We start from the raw sequence: 23,686 nt of genomic DNA on the forward strand, positions 1-23,686 counted from the left end.
TTACTTCAGCTCACTAATTATGGTTTTCAGTTTAATTGGAGCACGGGCGAATGTACAAAGCAATGTTAGATAATCCTATCATTGCGTGTTATTTTTATAAGGGTGAACGATTAGCTTTTAGCATTTGCAACTAGGGACATCTGTGGCAATTATGACAAAATTATACGACTGTAAAGCTCTTTTAGGTTTACAGAGTAACTGTTTTCACGTCCTTTATAAAATCTATTGAGATACTAAGGTTGTTTACTATTTCGAAGATTTTACATGAAACAGTATAATGATTTTGTCATTATTGTTGCAATCTTAGTTTTTGTTTATATAATATGTAAGGAACAATGAGGTTGTGTGCAAGTATATTATTCTTAATGAATTAATGATATAATGTAAGATATGAATATAGTACGTAATACATATTCATTAATCAATAATGTTAAAAAAATACGATAAATTAATAATAATAGTAATCACAATAATATCTTGAATGTAAATGTGGGAATGAAATTTTCATGGGCTGAGAAAGATACGAAAAAATAACTAAACACGCGAGATTACTAGGTTTATGTATTGAGCTTCAACTTCCACTTTCCTCTGCAAAGGGTACGCGAGGTGCTCTTTATTTTTAATGGCAGATGTGATTGTCATTTGTTCGATTTTTGGATGTTAAAGAAATAGAAAAAACAGGGAGGGAAAATTAGTAACTCTAAGATTGATGGAAACGATCGAGCAATTTGGTGAGTTTCGAGCAACTCTGTTTCCTCGGTATTAAGAGAAATAATATTTTATACAATAAGACGAAAAGTTACATACCGCTTTATATTATACAAATATAGCTTTATTTATAATTTTGTTATACGCCGTTTGACTTGATAAAAGGAGAGATTGAAGAATTAGGTATTATAACCTGGTTGAAGATACTTTTTTTTTCTTTCTTTGTTTCTATATGTTTCTATTTTTTTAAATATAATTTATTTGATTAATAACGTTTGTAAATAATGATATAGTTGGAAGTAAAAATGTTCTTGTAATTTCACATTCTTTCTGCCTCTGTAGTTTCGTTTCTTAGTAAGATTCCTATTATCTGAATAATTGCGTATTGCTCAAAATTTGTACCAAAATTGGCAACTGTTGTGTGTCTTTTTTTCTCAACTACTTGTTCAAGTTTTAAAGTGAAAAATGTAAAATAATCCAGTTTAACGATTGGCCTGCTTTGTCGCCTTCTTTTCTTATTTTTTTTTTTTTTTTCATTCATTTATCTTTATCTCTTTCTTTCACTCTCTGTCTCTCTCTCTATCTCTTCTCTCTCCTCGACAGCACTGATTTTTTTTTTGTATAGATCTACGTATACCATGTATCACATATGTAAATATTTATTATTTCTAATATTTAATAGATCGTGGAATCTTTTGTAAGGTTGGCTGTAATTTGAAAGCTCATCAGCAGTGTGTTTTGATATGATTCTTCAGATGATTTTTTTTTTCTCTCTTTAGTCTAGGAAAAGTTTTCATATTTCAGCAATCCTCGCAAAAAAACAGTACATTAAGGAAGTTCTGATTCTTTTTTTTCTCTTCTTTCTTTTTTATATATAATTTGTTATTTAATATAAAGAATGTTATTAAAAAAAAAAAATGTTCTCTTCATTATTATATAAATGTTGTAAGAATTTTTCGTTTATTTTGGTATTACTAACGCATAAGCTTTACCTCGTAAATTAAACATTTTTCTATCATAATTAAATAGCGTTTCTTTATTCTGGCACCTTTTTACGAACAAATGTACGTCTGTATGTACGAATGTGTAGGTACGTTAACGATATTTGTGAAAGAGATCCAATATATATTCTCCGTTGGACTTCGAAATACAATGAGGCAGAATAATTTGAGTTTGTAAAGAACAATTAAGGAAAAGCGTCGCCAGAAAAATTATTAAAAAAACAACGGCCACATACAACATCTCAACATCTCACAATTGGCACAGCAGTATGAGGTACATTGCTTTACAGCGTACAGTTGCAATGGTTTTTTTTCGTAAATTTCAGTTCTACATATTGGCGCAGCAAGAGCAAACGATTATGATTAGAAATGAATCGTGAAACCTGGGTACCACGATTTGGAAATTCCTACGAGTATTTGGTATGTGAAGAAATTATTCAGGCGATTCCTCGTGCCACGGAAAGGATAATGAATCCCGCCTAATATCGCAATTGCTCTGGAATTTATATCCATTGACGAACAAAGTTGTTGGAAGTAATAATCATCAAACTGCTTCATCCGGAATGATATTTAAGAAAATCCCAGCTCATGTATGAAAGGATTTCAATTATTCCTGTCATGAAAAGTATATCCGCTTAAAAAATTGTACGAAAAAAAAAAAAAAAAAAAAATATCTACTTATCAAATTTACTTGGTGCAAGTAATACAGCACTGGTATAAATTTATTTTTCTATCCTCGTAACTGAGGCACGATTCTGTTGATATTCGGATAACTTTAAGTGATATTTGCGCGTGAGACTGTGCGAACACACATGTGTGAAATTCACGTATAGTTTACACCTGTATAAAATATCGAATGGTACATTGAATCAGCGGTAGAATATTTTCGAAAAAGTAATAATAAGAATGTAGAAATAAGATTACATTTAATTGTATAAAGTAGACGAATGACTATCGTTTGTATTGACGAACTAATAAATAATTACCACAAAGCTTAGGATTTGTTATCAGTATACAAAGTATTATTTATAGGTATGTTAGACGCATTCAGAGAGAGGGGAGAGAGAGGATTTCCTGTCACACGTATATTAATAAATATTAACTATCTTATTACCGGGGTAATGCATATATTTATATTAAAATATGTCAAAACTAATGAAAGAACTAATCATAATAATAATGATAATAATAATAATAACAAAGATGATAATGATGAAGATAAAATTATACAATCTAAGTTAAATACACATGATGATTAATGCTTAGCTCAATCTTGATATAAGTAACTGGATATATATAAAAAAAAGTAACTAAATTAAATCCAATCTATTGAATCAAAGTTAAAAAGAAGCGTATAGATTATGCATACTATTAGATATATTTGCTACACAAATTTCACTTTTTGTGCACTCATCGATTATTATTTCTAGTTACACGTAACACGTAAGAATATATAGTTTAAGAGTAATCGAAATAATTAGTCCACGAGTAGGATTGAGGAAAAATATGTTATGTTTTTGGTATAGTGAATGTGGTGTTCTATCTTTCCAAGTGTAAATTATTTATCATTTCGGTATTAATATATTATATATTCTTTATTATTTCAAATTTTTACTGAACCTATTCGCACTTCCTTCGACAGCGTTAAACTCGCTAAACCATATGCATACCTATATAATAACTATACAATAGATCTGTATGTTTTCGAAAGCAATAAATCGAATGATCAGATTCTACGTGACATTAAACTTAAAATAATAATTTCGAAAGGTTGGTTAAACCATAAATCAATATATTTTCCCACAGCTTGTATATGAGATGAATATTCCAATTCCTGATTACTATGATTCTAAGGTTACAAATCGTGCTGATAAAAATAGTGAAAATTTTCCATCACACGACGCGCAGTCAGCGGCTAAAAGTTAATGCATAAAAGAAAAAATTATTATTTCCAGACTCGAGTGAACATTAAAAAACGATCAATCACCGATCCATTAAATTAAAAACGGTATTAAAAACGCTGAAAAAATCGTCTCTCGACAATACAGAGATGTAACAATAGTACATATGAATGAGTACCTAAAACGAGTCGATTATCAGCATCCGTAATGGCCGCCTCGGTGCTCGAAAAGGTACCGTGTGAGTCGAAACGATTCCAAAATTTCAAACACCCAATACGGCAATGAAAAATAGTAAAAAAATCCGGCAATTCAGGGTAATAAGCTAAGGGTCCGACGCTGGCAAAAAAGCCACACCACACCCATGTATAAACGGTGAATATAAAAGTACAGGAGGCGCTTATAAAGGTCGTTGGAAAAATAATAGGGAAAAAGTTACGAGTCGTCGGTAGAATAGAATGAACGAATGGAAGGAATCGCGTGCGATTGCCGCGACAATTTCGTGCGGCGGCAGCGGCGGGTTTTACACGCCTACGACGTATTCATAGAGAACAGCAGGTGCGGCAGGGCTGTGCTGTCAATGAAGCATCGTGCTCGCAGATACGCGAGGACGGAGGAAGGCCTGGCATAAAAAGTGTGCAACGAGCCGCGTATCGGCTCAGATGCCTGCAAGGCTGCAAGGAGTTAATACCGTCTCGCTTTATCGAGCTGCCCTGTACCTACGTGGCGCCTGAAAGAGTGACAACAAATCGACAGCATGTGCGGTAAGTCGAAATTGACGTAATACACGAAACGTTGATCAAGTGCCTGCGCTCGTCGTTTCTTTAACATCCATGTGCCATGACCTATACATGTCGTGTACGATACGTTGCATTGCACGTACTGTCAATTGAAAAACCCGCGCAGTACAAATACCACGCGTTTCAGTATTACCGCACGCTTTTTGCAACAGATGTTTAAGGATAGTTTTTCGACATTTAGAGAAATCGGACAAACATTTACAGAACGGGAAACGTTATCGTTGATATTTACTATCGAGAATAAGAATGAACGTCAAACGTCATTTCCTTCTGGGCAACACGCTGTGTTGTTAATTTTTTCCTTAAACTACAATTACGCGTATACGATGGATCGATCGTACTGTTTTTTTTTCTTCTTTTTTCTTCTTAAACGATTTGTAATTATATGTGCGTTTTTGTCAGGAATCGATCAGTACGAGTAAACGATACCGAATTTATAGTAACGTGAATAATGGAGCTGTTCGTAATTGACGTTCGTTAAATTTCTATCAAAACTAAATTATTTCGATTCAATTATTATATACAGACGTACAATCATCGTTAATCCGCATAATCGTTCAGCTGGGGTGATTAATTAGAACACAAATCGTTTGTAGCATGGGTATAAAGCTAAATAAAAAAAAAAGAAGAAAATTTAAAAAAAACATGACTCACAATTTTTAGCAATAACTAAAATCACGTTTATTGATAATTTTCATTATCTTTAGCACGACGTGTAGACGTTATCACTGATATTAATCGTCGGGCCATTCTTTACTTGGGAATTCATGAATGCGTCACTCGAAACGTCGTCATTTTTATATTCTGATTTAATTTCGAAAAATGTAATCAGTGCCAAACAATATTCTGTTCCTCAATACATCAGCCTTTTACCCTCTACATTGAAATTACTTGATAACGAACGCGAACGAACACGTGTCGGTCGACGGAACTATCAAACAAACATGTGTTTGTTTGATAATTATTCCCCACAATGTGTATGTACGTAATGCATGTGTATATAATTTGGATACCGTTGACAGAAAAATTTTACTCGCTCTGTTATCTGATTGAGTGACTGAAGAATTTCATGCACTTACCATGTGAGAAAAATCCTTTATTTATAAAGAATCGCGAAAATAAAATATCAATTGAGATGTCTTTTCGCCAAAATGTTCGAATCCTTGCAGTATATGAAAACGTACGCATTATCCGTCGCCCTTTTTCACGATTCAGAAAAGTGGAACGAATCTCTCTTTGTGGTATATAAACGCTATCGCTTCTTTCTTTACGTTACTTTTATCGCCATGAGCCAAGCACGAATTCTGCTGAGTTTCGACAGAACGGAAGGAAGTGACGAATGACAGATTTTTCCATCTTTCGGCAACATCCGCATCCGTGCAGAGCTACCGAATGTATAACAACGATATAATTATATTCATATGCCATGACAATATCATGACCGCAGTTTATAATTTATAGAACCGTCTTCACTTGCAGTGGGTGGGATTTTTTCACTGACGGAATTCCTCGTCTTTGCAACGCGTATACTTCATTTTCATATACATGCATGTAAAGCTCTAAATATTTATGCCGCAAGTCTTATATCGATAGGAATAGACCGCACGTATCGGAGTTTCAACTTTGACACGCAGTGGAAAATTATATACGAAGAGCGAATCACACGCTCGTGTCAGCTATACTCTTGCCAGAAAATAGAGAGAAAAAACAGAATTACTTTACACTACGTCATTATAATGAAGTCAACATAGATAAGGATTAAGAATTTCGTTACTTGTATACGTACAGTGCATTCGATCAAACTGACAGTGAATCATACTGCGGCTATTTACATTTGGCAACTTTCGAACCTTTCATTTCCTTGCTTTCTGGCAAACAGGTATGAAATTTTTATACAATATAATGTATAATGTAATATAAAATTCAACGAATTCTTCGCAACGAATTCCATGGATTTATCGAATAGTTGAAGAGAGTTTCGTGAATCCACGAGGATATTTAACTAATTGGCAGCTGGCTGATAATTGTACCGTAATGGAAATGTCAACACAGATTTAAAATCCACCTGCAGATCAGCTGTACAACTATGGAACATTTGAAGAAGGAATTTGTTATAAAGTAAAAATTGAACCGCGCAGTGTGTGGTATGTTGGAAAGAAAACAATATCGCCAACGTTCGAGTTCGCAGAGTGGAAAGTACGCAGCTTGTACGAAATCGGTTGTATAAAAATTTGTTTTCTTTCATTAGAGTCCCGAAGTTGGCGTTTGCCACACGATTGAGCAGCTCACTAACCGTCAGTCAGCCTGACTTGAGATATTGTCAGAGTTCCTGCATATAAATCATTATTATCAAACTAACGACTCCGAGGTTTCGACCGACCAGGATCGTGACCGTGTTACAGAAAACGGATGTTAATAATTTCCGCATCGAGCTCACGAGAAATAGCGACGAATCATAATTGCAGACGAAAGTACGTAATAATAAAGCGTGGATAAAAGGAGATAAGAAAAAAAGCAAATTTCACTCAAGACTGCAGCGAAATAGGGACACATGAAGGTTTTTTGTGAAAAAATTTAGCATCTTACGAAGTATATTTTACGAAAAAAACCTCATGTGTCTCTCTTTCGCTGTAGTTTTGTGTGAAATCTACTCTCTTATTCTCTCCGTGTCGAAAACAAAGAGACAATGAATCTGCACGTCGGAAAGTTCTCGATTTTGTCGCCAACATATTGCAAAATCCGAATCGTTCGGTAATGGGCAATGTGGCATTTCTATCAGCAGCGCCAGTTATAACGCGAGAGTGAAAGTTTCGGAGCAACCAAGGCAGGTATGGGTACACGGATATACTCGTAGGTGTAGAAAATACATTCATATGTCAGGGGCGAGAGGAGAGCGAGAGAGCCTTGCACGTCTAAGGAATGAGTGCGGCTGACATTTAAAGCCTTGGCTTAATACACCAAGAGACCGGAGATCGGACACACTCGAGGATGAAAAAGTATTGCGATGGATGGGGTGTGACGTCCACCCCGAGGCATGTCCATTATATTTATATGTATATCTCAATACGTAGGTATAACTGCATGCAAGTATTTACATGCCTCCGTACATAAAATTGTTGAAATTACACTCTAAAACCGGTTAAAAACCGGTATGCCAGCGACTACTTACTTGAACTCGGTGTAGTCACTTCGGCAAATATATATATATATATATATATATATATATATATATAAATGACATTTATTCGGTATCGGATGCATCGAAAATTTCTCGAAAGGAGAGCCGCGTGGATTTGAACATTTTACGTATAATTTATACAGTTCCTTTGACATTAAACAAAGTTTGGGAAGAAAAATGTGAAGGTTATTTTTTACTGTTATCCTGTGTGAAAAAAATTCATGTACCGAACACAATAAGAGGAGGGAGAATCGAAATAGAGATTGTCGGGAGGTTTGATAACCATACGTGTAAAGCAGCTCAGATTTTCGGAATCAATCTGTATAATATTATTATAGATAATGTCTGACATTGAGCTCTTTGTCGTATTTTCAATGCTAGATTACTATCGAATGACTTCTGCTCGATAAGCATTACCTTAGTTTTTAAGTCGGATTTATACATCTTAATTGAGTATAAATTGACATATATTTATGTATGACATGCATGGTCTCTTTGACGTTATACCGGCACCCCAATTAACACTTTAATGTCACTCTTTCCTGAAATCTGAGTAATCTGAGTACATTTAATACGGTCGATATGTTTGGAAAACTTCTAAAATTTCACAAACAATATTCATACAGCGTATAGTTCCAATACAACGAATTTTACTATCACAATTTTATCCCTTTTTCGAACAGTGTGTATAAATATCCATATCCTAATCAACTCGTCAAGCATATAAAAAAATTAAAAAAAAAAAAAAAAAAAAACAACAAGGTAAAGCAGATCTGGAAATGGTGAAAAGAATGGACGAATTCTCGCATTTGATTCGATTAGGTATTACATATAATACCTACGATGCATTCGATGATTGTATAATAAAAGAACGTGTGGAAATTTTTCATCATTGAATAAAGTAGCATTTCGTATGGGTATAATATATTAGTCTTGACGATAATCACCGGTGTGAATGATTTGGAGAGAGGGATGAATATACACGATGAACTTAACGTAATAACCGGTCTCAGAATGTGAAAAATCTACTAGTGGAAAGAAGTTGTAGACGAAAGACTGTGCTCGCGGTCGTAACGTTTGAGATATCGGAGATGGAATGAGCGATAAGAAAAAAAAAAAAAAAAAAAAAAAAAATCCGACAAGTTTTACGCCTGCGGGGCTATCGTTCGATACGTGAGTCCGTATAACGATTATACATTAACGAAAAAGCGGTAAAAGAATCAAGTCCGAGTAGATTCGTGCATATCGTAATAGATGAAAGTGAAATTCCACGTATCTTCGTTATGCCTGAGTTTGGGTTGAATTATTTTTAGAACGCTGGTTCGGAACGCACGTGGGTATGGATAAAATGGCGTAATACTTACCGCCGTATACGTACGGGTTGATAATATGAATATCGACTTGGACCGAGACGAATGAAAGAATTTCTTTAAAGGAATTGAGGTCGTTGAAAAAAACGTTTAATTGTGAGAAGAAATTTGGAGGGCCAACTTTGCACGGCTGGTTACGTCGGTTATCATTCTCTCTTTAAAATGTAGGCAATTTGCATTTACGAAAGTGAAAATACATTTTAAGCTGCTAGTTTGTTTTCTATACAAATTAGATCCTCAGCGTAACTCGTTCGTAAATTGGCTAAAACAAAACGCGAAAAATTCCTCGCAAGTAAAAAATAAGAAACCTCCAGATTCGAAATATACTCAGAGAAAATCGACCGAAATTATACTAATTGTAAAACGACGGATCAATGATTACGTTCTAGAATCAGGGAGTCCCTGGGCCTCTAGTCTGGGACTGAGCAGCGTGGCAAGTATCGCGAGCTTAATTGGGTCTATTTTTTGAAAACCTCTCGTTACCTTCCCTTCACGCTTCAGAGCCAGAGTCGACGTGGCTCAATTGAAATATTAATTGAACGAAAGGCCTGCAGAGCCAGGCGCCAGGTGTGTGATTGGTATACGATCAAGTGATAATCGGTGGGCCTGAAATTAGTTAGGGGGCGTCGCTGACAAGCAGAATTCCGAAAGAATCAAAAGTGCGTGACGTATTCGTTTTAATAATCGCAAATGTACACGCAATCGTGCTGTGATTCGATTAATTTTCATACGGCCGCATAGACCAAAAGAGAATTTATTTACTTTTTGTCTGTTTTATCAACATTTTAATCAGATCAATCAATGTCTGGCTGCTTCAAGTGGTGTATGAATTATTTCAATTAAACGAGACGCAATTTGAACCGAAATTAAAATGGTTTTATGAACGTTATTCAGTCGGGGTGGAATTTTTTTTTTTTTAGATGCGATCAACTGCGCGTGTTGATCGATAATTGTGACAAAAAAAAAAAAAAAAAAAAAAAAAAAAGGATTATATCGATCGACGCGCATTATTATTATCTTTACGATCAATGATCCTTTATCTGTGTATACGAATTTTGCATTAGGAATAATCCCGGTTATCACAAAGCTGCAGTGCAATAACAGCGAATTAAATGATTCCAGTCCCTGTCGAGACACGATACAATATCGTTTGATGGACAAAACTGACGGACAATAAACGATGACAATGGATTAAGAAGAAATAAATGAATTAAAAAACGAAGAAGTAAAAATTGATAACAATCTTAACGACAACAGTATAATTATGACAGATTCTCATGTCGTTTTACTCACGTGTTCTGCGAGAGTTTGTAGAACCGGGATGAAAGGTCTCGAAGTAGAAAATTATCTTCCTCCTACACCGCATGTAGTCGCCAGCCAAACCACATGCAGGTGTGCAACCATTGCAATTTTATTTCATCACGTTCTCCTCCGTCTCGTCGTGCAGTGTGTACAACACGTACGAGTTTTCCTGGAAAAATGAAATATGAGAGTGAATTACGGTGTCTTATCAACTCATATTTTACGACGAGAGTATAAATATTCGAGTTGCAAGGCGAAGCAAAGTATGTGGATAACGGCGATGTATAGGAAGCGAAAAACCGCCTCACATAATCGCTCAATTCGTTAGTAACGTAGTTTGCAACAAGTATTGTTTCACCAAAATAAGAAAAATGGCCCGCAATCGTCATGCTTGATTTTTTCAATTGAATAATTCCAATGTTGCATGCATGATATTTTATAGGCGTGTGTATATTGTATAATGTTGTATAATCGGGGGCATTGAAGTTTCACTGGCTACACTATTAAGGTGCGAATGAATATATATATATATATACACATATATATGCTCGTATATTGATAATTTAGAAAGTTTCGTCAATTACATATCTACCGGAGGCTGTAAACATTTTAAGAAAGGCGAAGATATTTCTATTTGTGTATCATATTTCACCTACCCAAGTTAGAGAACAAAGTTTATAGCGCGTCAATTTTGACGGATAAGTAAAAATGCAAGGGAAGAAAAGTTATTATTAAAAGAAAGAGAAAAAAAAAACAACACAATCTATATTTATGTAGATACATTTTCCCCTTTCGCACGTTTATACCACATATATTATAATTTTGTATCAACTTTTGATTTATCATTAATTGACATTGATATCCTAATCATCATTCATCGCGACAAAGAACACGAAATCGGAACGTGCAGTGCCATGGCATGGCGGTCCACCGACGGCGCAATTGGTGAAAAATCAAACAATAATAACAACAACAAAAACAACAACGAATACAACAATATGAGCGGTGCCGGGGAAAAATAGATGCCTGAAAAATCTACTTGTGAAAAATATTTGATATGTGCGTTTCAAGTGGATGTGCATGATAGGTTTTATCGTATCTCATGGATCTCAAGTCGTAGAAACTGACAATATGGGACATTGTAAAACGTCCTATACATCCATTACGTCGTACCTAATTTTGGATAAAATTTATCTGGCCGCATGATTTTATCTTTGAGAAGCATCTCTCTTTGTCGCGAATACCTAATATACACATATTGTCGGAAGTGCTAAAATAACGTACATGGGTACGTACGCGTTCGCGTTAAGATCGATCTTTCGATAATTCGCTACCTCACATGTCGTTTAATCATTGGACTAAATCAGGACAGTCACTGAATTAAGAGTGAAAACGAGATCCGATGATAAAATCTCGCCGAAAGCTAAGCAGGGGAACGAATTACCGACTCTGTAAAAATTATTTACCCTTTGAACTTTCGACCAAAAAGGTCGATATTATTTTATTTTATTTGGTCACACAAAGAGAAATGGAATTGTTCGATAATAGAGAAAAACGGATACCGTTCGATGGATTTTTTTTCTTCGATTCCTTGACGAGAGAAAGATTCAAGTATTTGCATGTAGGTTTGAGCTATACGTATACGATTCTGCCTGCAAGCTCGAGTTCGGGTGGTTTTTAACTTTTATTTATAAGTAATAATAAGTTGCTTGATTGTATATGAGTATAAGCGAAAGTTTGGGCAATACGTCGAGCGTATCAGCGCACACGAAACAAATTTCCACCGGCGACTCGTACCGCAATTATTACGTATTAGCGAGATTTTAGCATATCGACGCTGTTTTGCGCTTATACCCTATAGCTATAATAGCGGTATATTTTTTATGCAAGGTGATATAACGGGAGTCTTGGACTGGCGGTAAGTGCAGTGGCAAGTTTCCCTTTCACTTATTAAACTACAAGTTTCAAATATCGTTATTACAGTTCGTCTCCGTCAGTGGCGAAATTTACAGAGGGGATTCTCTTAGCCTAAGCTAATTTGAATTGCGAAAAGGAGACGGAAAATCTGCTGGGATATCGCTGTCGTAATTACACTTCCGGCGTAACATAATGTTATAGCGAAATAGAATCGGACCGCGAACATTTAATAATTAAAAGTCTAGCAGCTTATCGCTTTTTCAAGAAAGTAAAAGTCGGAATCGAAATACCTGCTCTGCAGCCTATTACAGGTACAATAAAATCATATCAGCCTACCTGGATTAGTCGATAAAAATAAATAGCATTGATGGGTTCACGCCGCTGTGCAATATGCGCCATTAAACACTAATCGATTTATTATGTCCCATCGTCGTACCGCGATCATCAAAACCTGATACGAGATCGATATCACTTTCGTTGTCGATAGATATCATACACAGTTTGTAAGTACATGAAACAGTGGAAAACACTCGATGACGGTGATAATTAGTGACTGTGGTAATTAAATACCAATTTTGAGACAGCAGTGATTTTATGCAGCTGCTTCAAAGTCTTCGATTCATCCACCAGGAGTTACCTACTCGCACGAAAATCGTTTACAATAATTAATAAAACGCTAGATGGCTCGACATATTGTTTATCAATTCGTGAATCCCGTACCAACGAATACTTTCCAACAAAGATTGCAAGGAACAAAGGTCAGAGGATATCAGAGGCCTGGTTGACAATCCTCCTTTATCCTGTCGCGAAGTGCAAAGCGATAAGCAGATAACTCATTGGCAGTCCAAGTCGAATAATAGCTGGCTGCAGTGTCGTTCGCTACCAACAGTCTTGAATCTTAATACCCGTCGTCCTTTCGCCAGTTCGCAGCGTACATTCTTTGGTTCAAAGTTACCCGGGTTCAGGCTCACCTTTGCAGCAACATCGAGAGAAAGAGAGTCGCGTTATCCATAAATTTATACCTTCACCTGCGGGCGGTTTGTAAACGACGAAAAACAAGCCTCGCGAGGAATTTTAAGAGGATCATGGACAGCGAAGAGTGACGTCGATGAAAGAAAGGCTCGGGACCAGCACCCAATGAACGCGGCACTCTTCACCGTCCATGAAGATTCCAGATCCCCGTGGTGGGTGAAAACCGGGAACCGGAACCGCTGGAAGTACAAGGACAATCGATACGATATAGGCTGTAAGTGCACATACCGTTGCTCACCATTGACATGGGACAGTCGGTACGTGCGATAAACAATCACGATGTACTATTCCCAATGCTTTTTCAACAGAATTATTAGCAACGCGACGAAGGCCAGCCAGCGATAGGAAAAGTCCGACGACGACCATTTTTTTCTTTCTTTTCTTTTCTTTCCTTTTTTTGTCACTCGTGATCTTTACCTCCTGTTGCATATGTATATTGTACAGGTATGATCGATGGGAGGTTAGAGAAATGAGTGTCTGTCCGATCGAGCACAAGATTATCTTGGATTATTAACGTGCCACTTTTGGCGGGCTTCAAAGCTCCTGAATAGAACCGTCAAAGCACCTGATATCAAGCTTATTATTTCCAAATTTCTTCATTGCCTTAATGAAGGTGAACGACGATCATCATCTTCTCGCGTTCTTATCGCTATACCGGAAAATCGATTTTGTACACCAATATTTCCTACAGCAGCGATCGTTACGAGCAGGATCTCCACGTATAGAAAGCTCGAGTGCATCGTGTTATATCAGCTCTCACCTCACGTTTCTTTCGTAAGTTCGTCGTGCATTCGATAGAATTTGAGCCCCGAGAATCCCGTTTCACTGTCCGAAGAACGCCTGAAGGTTATTTTCACTCTCGTTATTTCATAGTTCGAATATTATACCGGGTTCCACCACCTGGCGAACCATTCTCTCTGACCTTGTTGCTCTCTTGGCGTTGTTGGTTCGTTATGATCGTGTCTAATCGAACGTCTATAGATGAGAGAGAATGCGGCACACGGCACACGGCACTCGCCTTGGAACATGTAGAAGGTAAGGTTTGTCCCGAAATCGAAAGGCCACCATTTGAGAGTAATATCAAGGACACGGGCATTCTAAGATGACTGGCAACCTCACGAGATTACCGTTTCACGTTTTGTCGAGTATTAGGTATACTGAAGGAATTCCGGCGTCTGTGATGTTAAAATTCTACGAAATATGAAGAAACGATATAACCGCAGAACATTTCACTGCACGATCGTATCAAGTTTTATTTTTCATTGACAAATGGTTTCTCTCTTTGACAATGAGCATTGCGAAATTGAACACAAGGGGCGCAAAAGGAAGAGCCTTGATTGCGAGCCTGAATAATAAATTATAATTCATGAGAGAAGTGATCAAATTTGACAGCGTGATCAAGGTGATTGTACACAAGTTTCGATCTAACGTTGTTTCAATTCTTTATGATTATTATATTGTACTTGTCCGCAGGAATATTTGCATACCTCAACTATCTCACGCCGAAGAGCAGAAAAGAAATTCTTGAGCTGCTTGTTGGCGGACTGAAGAGACTCGAATACCGTGGATACGATTCAGCCGGTAAATTACACGAATATTTGAATTACTGATAATTTTCGGTCTTGACTGACACTCTCGTCTTGACGAAACATAATATTATGTGCGAATATGCTATAGAGAATATCGACATGAAAAACATGTTTATACCTCTATCGTATATCGCGAAGACATTTCTTTGTTTAATAAGAAAAAAGAAAGAGGGTAAAGAAAAACCAAAACCTACCGCAGCCTTCACGACATTCGAATTAGTTTTCTTTTTTTCTCTTGCTTTCTCAATCGCGGAATCGGTTTCGCCTTTCTCATCCGAGCGACCAAGTTTTAAGGTCGAAACTTTGAATGTATTATTTGCATTCCTTTACACACGGGATTTATGTAGATTTATTAATCTCTACTATAAATCTTATTTACGATCCTTTCATTCCGCAGGCGTCGCACTCGATTCTTGCGATGGAAAGGACATCGCCGTCATCAAGAAGCAAGGAAAGGTTCAAGCGTTGGAGGACGAGATCTTGAAAAGTACGCCGCAGGCCTTAGTAACGATAAAAATAGACATACAATTTAATATAGAACCCTTTTAACAATTTCTGGATTTTCTTTCACCCTCAGACGAGAAGCTCGACTTCGATGAAACGACGCTAAGCCACGTCGGAATAGCTCACACTCGTTGGGCGACTCACGGAGTTCCATCTGAAGTGAATTCTCACCCGCAGCGTTCCGACATCGATCACTCGTTCGTAGTTGTCCACAACGGTGAGATTCGGACAGAATTTTATCAGAAAATTGCTCAGTCATCATGACAGTCTGTGTGTGAGAATGCATCGACGTCACACATCCGTAAACTGAGACAATTTTTTAACACTGCAGGTATCGTGACGAACTACAAGGAAGTGAAGACTCTGCTTCAGCACAGAGGTTACTGCTTCGAGAGTGAAACGGACACTGAAGTGATCGCGAAGCTGGTTCATCACCTCTGGACCCAGCATCCGAACTACTCGTTTCGCGAATTGGTCGAGCAAGTGATCCAGCAATTGGTTCGTTTTGGAAGTTTGAATTTTAGTCCCGTTAGTGAGTGGACGTGGCTTGTAATTCCATGTCTTTCTGTGTTCAATCAGGAGGGAGCTTTCGCTCTTTGCTTCAAGAGCAAACATTTCCCGGGCGAGTGTGTCGCTACTAGGCGTGGATCACCTCTCCTCGTTGGTATCAAGACCAAAACTAGACTCGCCACCGATCACGTACCGATTCTTTATGGCAAGGGTGAGTATCTCGCGGTTCCGCGTATCGGTTAGTGCAGGAGAGAAAAATTGGAGTAAAGAAAGAAAAAGCAAAGAACAACTTCAAGTCGTTGATGGTACTTGGTTTCAGCGTTAGGTGTCACTTAATAAACAAAAACCGAATATGTAGTACTTGCAAACAGCGATAGATTGGTTTGACGGGTGGAATCAGGAGGAGATTAACAAAGTTAAATTCAGGTACCAATCCAGATGTCGAATCAGTGGAGAAAACTGAATGAGATAAAAGAAACGTTATCTAAATGACTACATACTTATTAAAGTTTATTCCCCGAGTATGTTTAAGAACGGCGGAATAGTAGTGAGACCATCACTGACGGACCGTTACAGCAAAGAGCTGTAAAAGAGCGAGAACGTAGAGAAATGAAAAGCGAAAAGCGAAAAGCGAAAAGTAAAAGGAGAGAAAAAGAAAAAGAAAAAAAGAAACACCCGGTGAAGGGATAATAATGACATTGTAATTAACAGAATATTAATTATTTGGTATACTTCTATACGAACTATATTGGCATACATCAAAGCTGTAAATACGTACAAGCTTATATGTATACACGGTGATAGTTGTAAATTAATAGTTGAAATAGGTAGTAGATTAATCGGTTGATATCCCGAATCTTATTTCCTTTTCCCCTGTTCCAAATGTATAATATTACACACCGTACACAATTGCATATTTAACATAAGCGTATAATTACATTTGTTTTTAACTTATATATCGCATGTTGCATTAACTCAACGCAACCCTTGTATGATCTTAATATTTGTATTGCACTTATTAACGCTATATTGATTGCGTGAACTAAACAAAATACGCAAAAATATAAAGAGAACTAACGGATCGCGCGATACTAACAAATTGTACAGTTGCCAATTGCACGTGTGTCTAAGCTAATGTTTTGCACTATTTGCGTCACAGGTATTTTGTAATGCACGCGCCACCGAGTATCCATGTCATATGATTAGAAAATAACTTTTTTTTACGAATTATCCTGTGCATAAAATTGCTGCATTCATTGTACATAGATATCATTCTTATACATGTTTTTTTTTTCTTTCAAAGCATCGCAGAAAGCCGGAATTAATTGTAAAATGAAATTCCTATCAATATTTCACTCAGTAATCGTACATAGGTATTTTGATTTTCTTTTTTTTTTTTTTAAGTTTTTTTTACCTTAAATTTATCGTTACTTAGTATTCACCGCCGAACTTAACGTTACTAGACTCAAAATAGAATTGTTGCAAAGTTCATTGCATCGAGATTTCTGAATACGGGTGAAAATTTTTATGGAAAATGTCCAGAGTCCTTTTCAATATTGGCATAAATAACAAATTCACAGACTTACGATTGACCGCAGGTTGCCAATTGTAGTTATTCGATTTATTACGTTTAGTTTATGTGTTTAGTGCGTTGATTAGAATTATTAGTATTATTATATTAATTGCCAGTGTTTTATACGTAGAATTTAAAGAATTATCTAACTTTGATATGGATACTACATGAGAATGTTTATTTTGCATGAATCGTCCCCGATTTGCACCCCAACTTTCTGCCTCAACAGATGACTTCCCACTCAAAGCCAAAGGTATACACACTATTTGAGTACTTTAATCTTATAAAGTGGCAAATTGTTGAATGGCGTAAAAAGGTTGCGTCATTTGTCATTTCTTATCTTAATATTTTATTATCTATCTCTCAATTATACGCTTCACTACAAATTTTTACCTATCGAGTCTCGTTTGTCTGCCTTCTTGGTTATTTTCTCGGTTTTCGGGCATCTTTCATTTCCGACTTTTCTATACGGTCATCTTTGGAGTCAACATCGAACGGCGAGTGATACTGCACGAAAATATAACAACAACAACAACAACAACAACAACAATAATAATAATAATAATCTATTATTGTTCTATGTATAATTATACTCACATCTTTGTTTTTACTTGAACTGTTATTTAACACGGTTTATTCACAAATTCTTTCTTTCCATTAACTTGTTTGTTTGTTTGTTTTATGCGAAAAATCACGCGATTAAGTGCGAGTGTATAATCGAGAACAATAGTCAATAACGAACAACTGATAGAAACGGAGTATAGATATAATGGACCAGATTCGTGATGAGATTATGCTCGCTGAAACTTCACGTAAGATTATTGAAAAAGAGTAGCGACGAAAAAGAGATGCCGGAAGCGTAATTGTATTTGTGTACAATGATTCGTCTCGTAGTAAAATGACTTTGTTCATTTAGAAATTTGTCGATTCGTTTTTGTTTGTTTTTTATTATTTATTCTTTATTATTTTGCTTCATCTGTATGTTAAAAATTTCTCAATTTTAGACGCGTAGAAAGTAATTCAGCTGCACTCAGTGCTGAGCGAACATTTGATGAAAGAATTCCCGTTAAAGGAATATTCTTAAAATCACTGCATATTTAACGCAGTGGCATTCTCATTCGCTCGTTCATCACTGAATCTTTCTCTATACGTATAACGACAAAGTGAAAATATTCAGAGAAGGACGAGGTGATTGAAAAATATTTTTGAGCTATTATTTAAAAATTGCTCATTTAGGTTTGCCTTCGATTAACCGAGCATTAGACTTATTAATAATTTATTATTATGATCTACATGTGGTAAAACGATATTCTTCGTCCTATTCTGAATCTCAGTTATAGTTAAAAAATAGAATTTTTGCACGTGTTTTTTTTTTTTCAACTTTATTCCTGTTTTGTACCGTATTATGTTATGTTTATATCTTTTAGCATGGTTTGTTGACTAATGTTTTTTTTTTATTTTTTCCCCTCTCTCCCTGAATTTGCAGAAGGTGACACAACTCCCCAAGGTACTACTTTATACTCAGTTTTATGCTACTTTCCTTTGCTATTATTCCTTTTACGTGCAACGTACGTTTTTGCTTCTTTTTCTGTTGTCTTCTTGTTTTACGTATTCATTTTTTTTCTTTGTGTTGTTTTGAATTTATTTGAAATTTTTTTTTTTTTTCATCAGCCTAAACAAATTGTGCTTCAAAACTTTCATTCATATAAAAATCGTTTAACGCTTACTGTTACACTTCATCCGCAATAGCTGCGTTGTATGGCGAGCTTGTATTGCATAATTCTTTCCAAAATGATCTCATTTTGCTCCCAAATTACTTGTCCAATCCCTTCGCTACGTTCGAAACATATACATTGTATACGTACGTATACCTATATTATAAATTGAATTCAAGACTAAATAATCAATATTCGGTGACTTATAAATGTCAAAGGAAAAAAAATTTAAAAAAACAGAAAAAAACGCAGTATGAAATGGTTGTGACAACATTATCGTATTCATAAATTATTTACATCCGATATTTTTACACACAACGAGATCATTTGGTTTAATTATTAAATTACCTACAAATCCGTGCAATGATAAATCTGCAGTGTTGAAAAAAAAATTTTTTGTCGTTTTTGTTTTCAAATTTGTACATTGCATTTTTTTTTTTTAAGCTCACAGTTGATACACCTACTTTTTTGGGCTATTCTAAGTGGTCTTTAAGCAGATGATCAATTTCAAACAATTGCTTACTTTCTGGTATGGGGTAGTCGCGTCAAAAAGCATGATGCTGCATATTGGAATGACACAACACAAAATTTCAATAAATTAGACCAAGGAATCTATCGAAAAACTTTCGTTCCCACTATACTGTTACAAATCTATTGTACACATTACGTAAAATCGTGTTGTGTCATTTTGTCACATATATACATATAATAGATATTTCATTGTTTCTTTGGGACTAAGTTTCCTCACGAAAAGTTGTCGAAAGAATATTCCTGCAGGTACGAATTTTCACAGGCATGACAATTGCAATACGTCCAACGAGGTATTTTGAAGGGGTGTCGGTTCTTGGAGCGAAAGTCTTCCTAAATTTTAATTTGTAAACACGAATGGAATGTATACCAAAAAATTCCATTTTAAAACGATTGCAATGCCGATTAAATGAAACCGTCCAATGCAGGAAAATTCTTTTTCCCATAATTGAGTGACTCGAACTAACGAAAGGTGGTGAAACAGATCATCGCCCCCACGGACGAGGCTCGGATTTGCCAATTATTCCACGCAGCGACAGCACGTCCGAGTTTCAACCCCTCGAAGACAAGGAGGTTGAATACTTTTTTGCCTCCGACGCGAGCGCCGTGATCGAACACACGAACAGAGTAATTTTCCTTGAGGTAAATATCTGTTTTCTATTTGTCTTCCGGCGGTATCAGTTCGCCATTACCTCGACTTGAGCATTCGATTGACCGTATAAAACGTGCCTTGGATAACCGATCCCCCGAATTCGCAGGACGACGATGTCGCCGCTGTGAAAGACGGAGCCCTCTGCATCCACCGTCTCCGTCGCCTGATGGACGACCCTCACGCTCGTGAGATATGCACGTTGAAGATGGAAATTCAGCAAATAATGAAGGGTAACTACTCCTACTTCATGCAGAAGGAAATCTTCGAGCAGCCCGAATCGGTGGTGAACACCATGAGAGGACGCCTCAATTTCCAGGACAATTCCGTCACTCTTGGCGGTATCAAGGTGGGTTACATTACGTTACGCGTACATAAAACACGACAATGGACACTTTAGCAATTAGCGCAAACTTGGGAAACGAGCGAATAACCAACCTCTCCCTCAGGATTACATACCTGAGATAAAAAGGTGCAGAAGACTGATGCTTATCGGGTGCGGAACGAGCTATCATTCGGCAGTGGCGACCAGACAACTGCTCGAGGAACTCACGGAGCTGCCGGTGATGGTTGAACTCGCTTCCGACTTTTTGGACAGAAATACACCGGTTTTCAGGGACGACGTTTGCTTCTTCATATCGCAGTCAGGTAAGGAGGGCTGCCTCTTTCATGTTCCAACGTTAATTTATCTCGAACATACCGAGACTAGACGCGACGTTTCTGTTCGACAGGCGAGACGGCGGACACCTTGATGGCACTTCGTTACTGCAAGGGTAGAGGGGCGCTAATTGTTGGCGTGACGAACACGGTGGGCAGCAGCATTTGTCGCGAGTCTCACTGCGGTGTTCACATAAACGCCGGACCCGAAATCGGTGTCGCAAGTACGAAGGCTTACACGTCCCAGTTCATATCTCTGGTGATGTTTGCTCTGGTTATGAGCGAGGACAGAATCTCTCTTGGAAACAGACGACTCGAGGTTGGTGACGGAAAGATTTTTTTATACGATTTTTTATACGACACGTCGACGCAAAGTGGCTTTGATAAATCCGACTACACTCTCATTCCAGATCATCGAAGGACTCAAGAACCTCGACAATCTCATTCGCGAGGTTCTCAAGCTGGACGACAAGGTCAAGGAACTGGCGAAATCGCTGTTCCAGCACAAGTCCCTTTTGATTATGGGTCGAGGTTACAATTTTGCGACGTGCATGGAGGGCGCCCTCGTAAGTTTATATCGACGACATTGACCTACCGTTCGACGCAACGATATCGGTTGTCACACTATAATTCTCTAATCTGTTCAACAGAAAGTCAAGGAACTAACTTACATGCACAGCGAGGGAATAATGGCTGGTGAATTGAAGCACGGTCCTCTGGCTCTCGTCGATGATTCCATGCCCGTTATCATGATCGTCATGAGGGATCCCGTTTACGTGGTAAGTGTTAATCCAATATTTATCAGGAAGTTTTTTTTCCACTTTTCTCGACTGGGTAGGTAATTTCTTCCGACGTTCACAATTGCCCGAGAAACCGAAAAATAATGATAAATTTTTGCAGAAATGCATGAACGCCCTCCAGCAAGTGACAGCCCGAGAAGGAAGACCGATAGTGATATGCGAGGAGGGTGACAAGGAGACGATTGCTTTGGCCGATAGAGTATTGGAAGTGCCGAAGACCGTGGACTGCCTGCAAGGCGTCCTCACTGTCATTCCGATGCAACTTTTGTCATTCCACATCGCGGTGTTGCGTGGCTGCAACGTCGACTGTCCGAGAAATTTGGCAAAGTCGGTTACAGTCGAGTAGATTAGAGTAGTGTAGGACTCGTACGCAGGATGAGGATTTGCAATTGGCGATCAGGAGAGTCGGTGGATCGTGGCCAATGATGAATAACGAGGGGCTGAATCCTGAGAGGCTGGCTTGTTTATATCAGCGGATAGTGATTGGCAGGCGTGTATTTATTAACGAAAAGATTTGAATCGGCGGGACTTTAAGGAGTCTAAGGATATACTAAGCAAACTTTGTTCCATAAACGCGAGAGCGGCTGGTGTGGGGGAACAATATACGGGAAATATTTTAAAAAACGATTTCTCCATCACCGCTAAGACGATTCGGTAAAATTTCACGAAAATCGGTTTCGATTTGCATAAGTACAGCCCATCGTCGACTCAAAGTAAATACTTGGCACTGATTAACATGTACGTGTCAAGTATCGAAATATAACTATTCCAATACGTGAAGTAAAAAATATTACGGAGTGAGGCGTTAGATGTTTATGCGTGGGTGTGTGTACGTGATATGTAGATGCGGGTGGAATTTTTCACACATTATATCATTTCATGCATTTCACATCACAAGTTTCTCGAATGGTTATATCTGTAACCAGATACATTAGTGTGTATGATTACCATCGTTTACCCTACGTTAAAATCTATTCATATAAATGTATAGATATTAATGAAATACAAAATAATTATCATATGATGCGACACTTGTATTCCACAATAATTCAATAATTAACGTTTAAGAATTTTAATATATATATATTGAAATATATATATATATATATACATACACAGTATTGTTGGGGAAAGTTGTTATATTTTGTAAACTATTTCAGAAAACCTCTGACGAGCTTTTAGCATAGCTTAGACAACGCTTGTAGGTATTCTGTGATTGCGGTTCATTTGTTGAATCTGATATAGTTTATTTATAGAAAAAGAAAAAAAATTTATGTACGTAGCGTGTGCATGCACTGTGTATTGTAAACAGTTTAGTTCGAAATACGAAAGTCTTTAAACCAATTGTAGTAAGTATTCAACAAATGGCACGTACCACTTTGCAAATTCATTCTCTATTTTCTATTTTTCTTTTACTATCTATCACGACATTGGTTACCTTGTGCAACTCTTTGTTGCAGCTAGCTTCTAAAGATACCTAATAGAATCGTGTAAGAATTTTTCTAGAATTTTATGATTGATATTGAGTTACTTTGATTATTATACACATTCGTCGTCACGCTGGGTTTATCACGGTTATAGCTAATACTGTATCGGACCAGAATGTAATCTTTGTAATATTGTTAATATAATATACAATTTACGCACCGTCGAAATAAAAAATTAAAAAACAAAACGTGTATTTTCCTTCACACGCATGTTACAATATATTTTTCACAATTAACATCCTATCAACGTTGACTAATGTTATAAATTGTCATCAAATATTGTCAAAGACTAGTTGAATTTAGGAAAGACTTTGACGAATCGAAACTAATGTAATTTTAGTAAAAGTTTCCTTAAATTCGAGCAACATTTATACCGAATAAAAATTTGTAAAGAAAAGTAAAAAGTTTGGAAATTCTCAGTGATGTATTATTTCGATTTTTGAAACTAAAAACGCTGGTTAAAACGAA

At 36.9% G+C, this 23,686-nt stretch overlaps 1 protein-coding gene across 4 annotated transcripts; it reads left to right on the forward strand.

Moving 5' to 3' along the window:
* The first annotated feature begins 4,215 nt into the window (after positions 1-4,215).
* On the forward strand, positions 4,216-22,512 carry LOC124416283 (glutamine--fructose-6-phosphate aminotransferase [isomerizing] 2-like). Of its 4 annotated transcripts, XM_046897216.1 has the most exons (15): positions 4,216-4,371; positions 14,680-14,787; positions 15,193-15,282; positions 15,373-15,516; positions 15,631-15,797; positions 15,879-16,020; positions 17,612-17,635; positions 18,869-18,889; positions 20,110-20,267; positions 20,384-20,623; positions 20,724-20,922; positions 21,006-21,250; positions 21,342-21,497; positions 21,582-21,710; positions 21,832-22,512. In XM_046897216.1, exons 1-15 carry the CDS (start codon positions 4,365-4,367, stop codon positions 22,075-22,077), a joined length of 2,076 nt encoding a protein of 691 aa, XP_046753172.1. In that variant the 5' UTR covers positions 4,216-4,364; the 3' UTR covers positions 22,078-22,512. The 4 variants fall into 4 exon arrangements, with proteins under 4 accessions (XP_046753172.1, XP_046753181.1, XP_046753189.1 ...); XM_046897225.1 differs by lacking the exon at positions 18,869-18,889; XM_046897233.1 differs by lacking the exon at positions 17,612-17,635.
* Positions 22,513-23,686: the final 1,174 nt, after the last annotated feature.

The sequence above is a fragment of the Diprion similis genome, chromosome 1 (assembly GCF_021155765.1).
Source record: "Diprion similis isolate iyDipSimi1 chromosome 1, iyDipSimi1.1, whole genome shotgun sequence".
Classification (NCBI taxonomy): domain Eukaryota; kingdom Metazoa; phylum Arthropoda; class Insecta; order Hymenoptera; family Diprionidae; genus Diprion; species Diprion similis.

Excerpts from the sequence above, each read along its gene's own strand:
- LOC124416283 (XM_046897216.1), top strand. Across the intron at positions 16,021-17,611 it reads ACCGATTCTTTATGGCAAGG|ATGACTTCCCACTCAAAGCC; the intron begins GTGAGTATCTCG and ends CTGCCTCAACAG. Across the intron at positions 21,251-21,341 it reads TTGGAAACAGACGACTCGAG|ATCATCGAAGGACTCAAGAA; the intron begins GTTGGTGACGGA and ends CTCTCATTCCAG.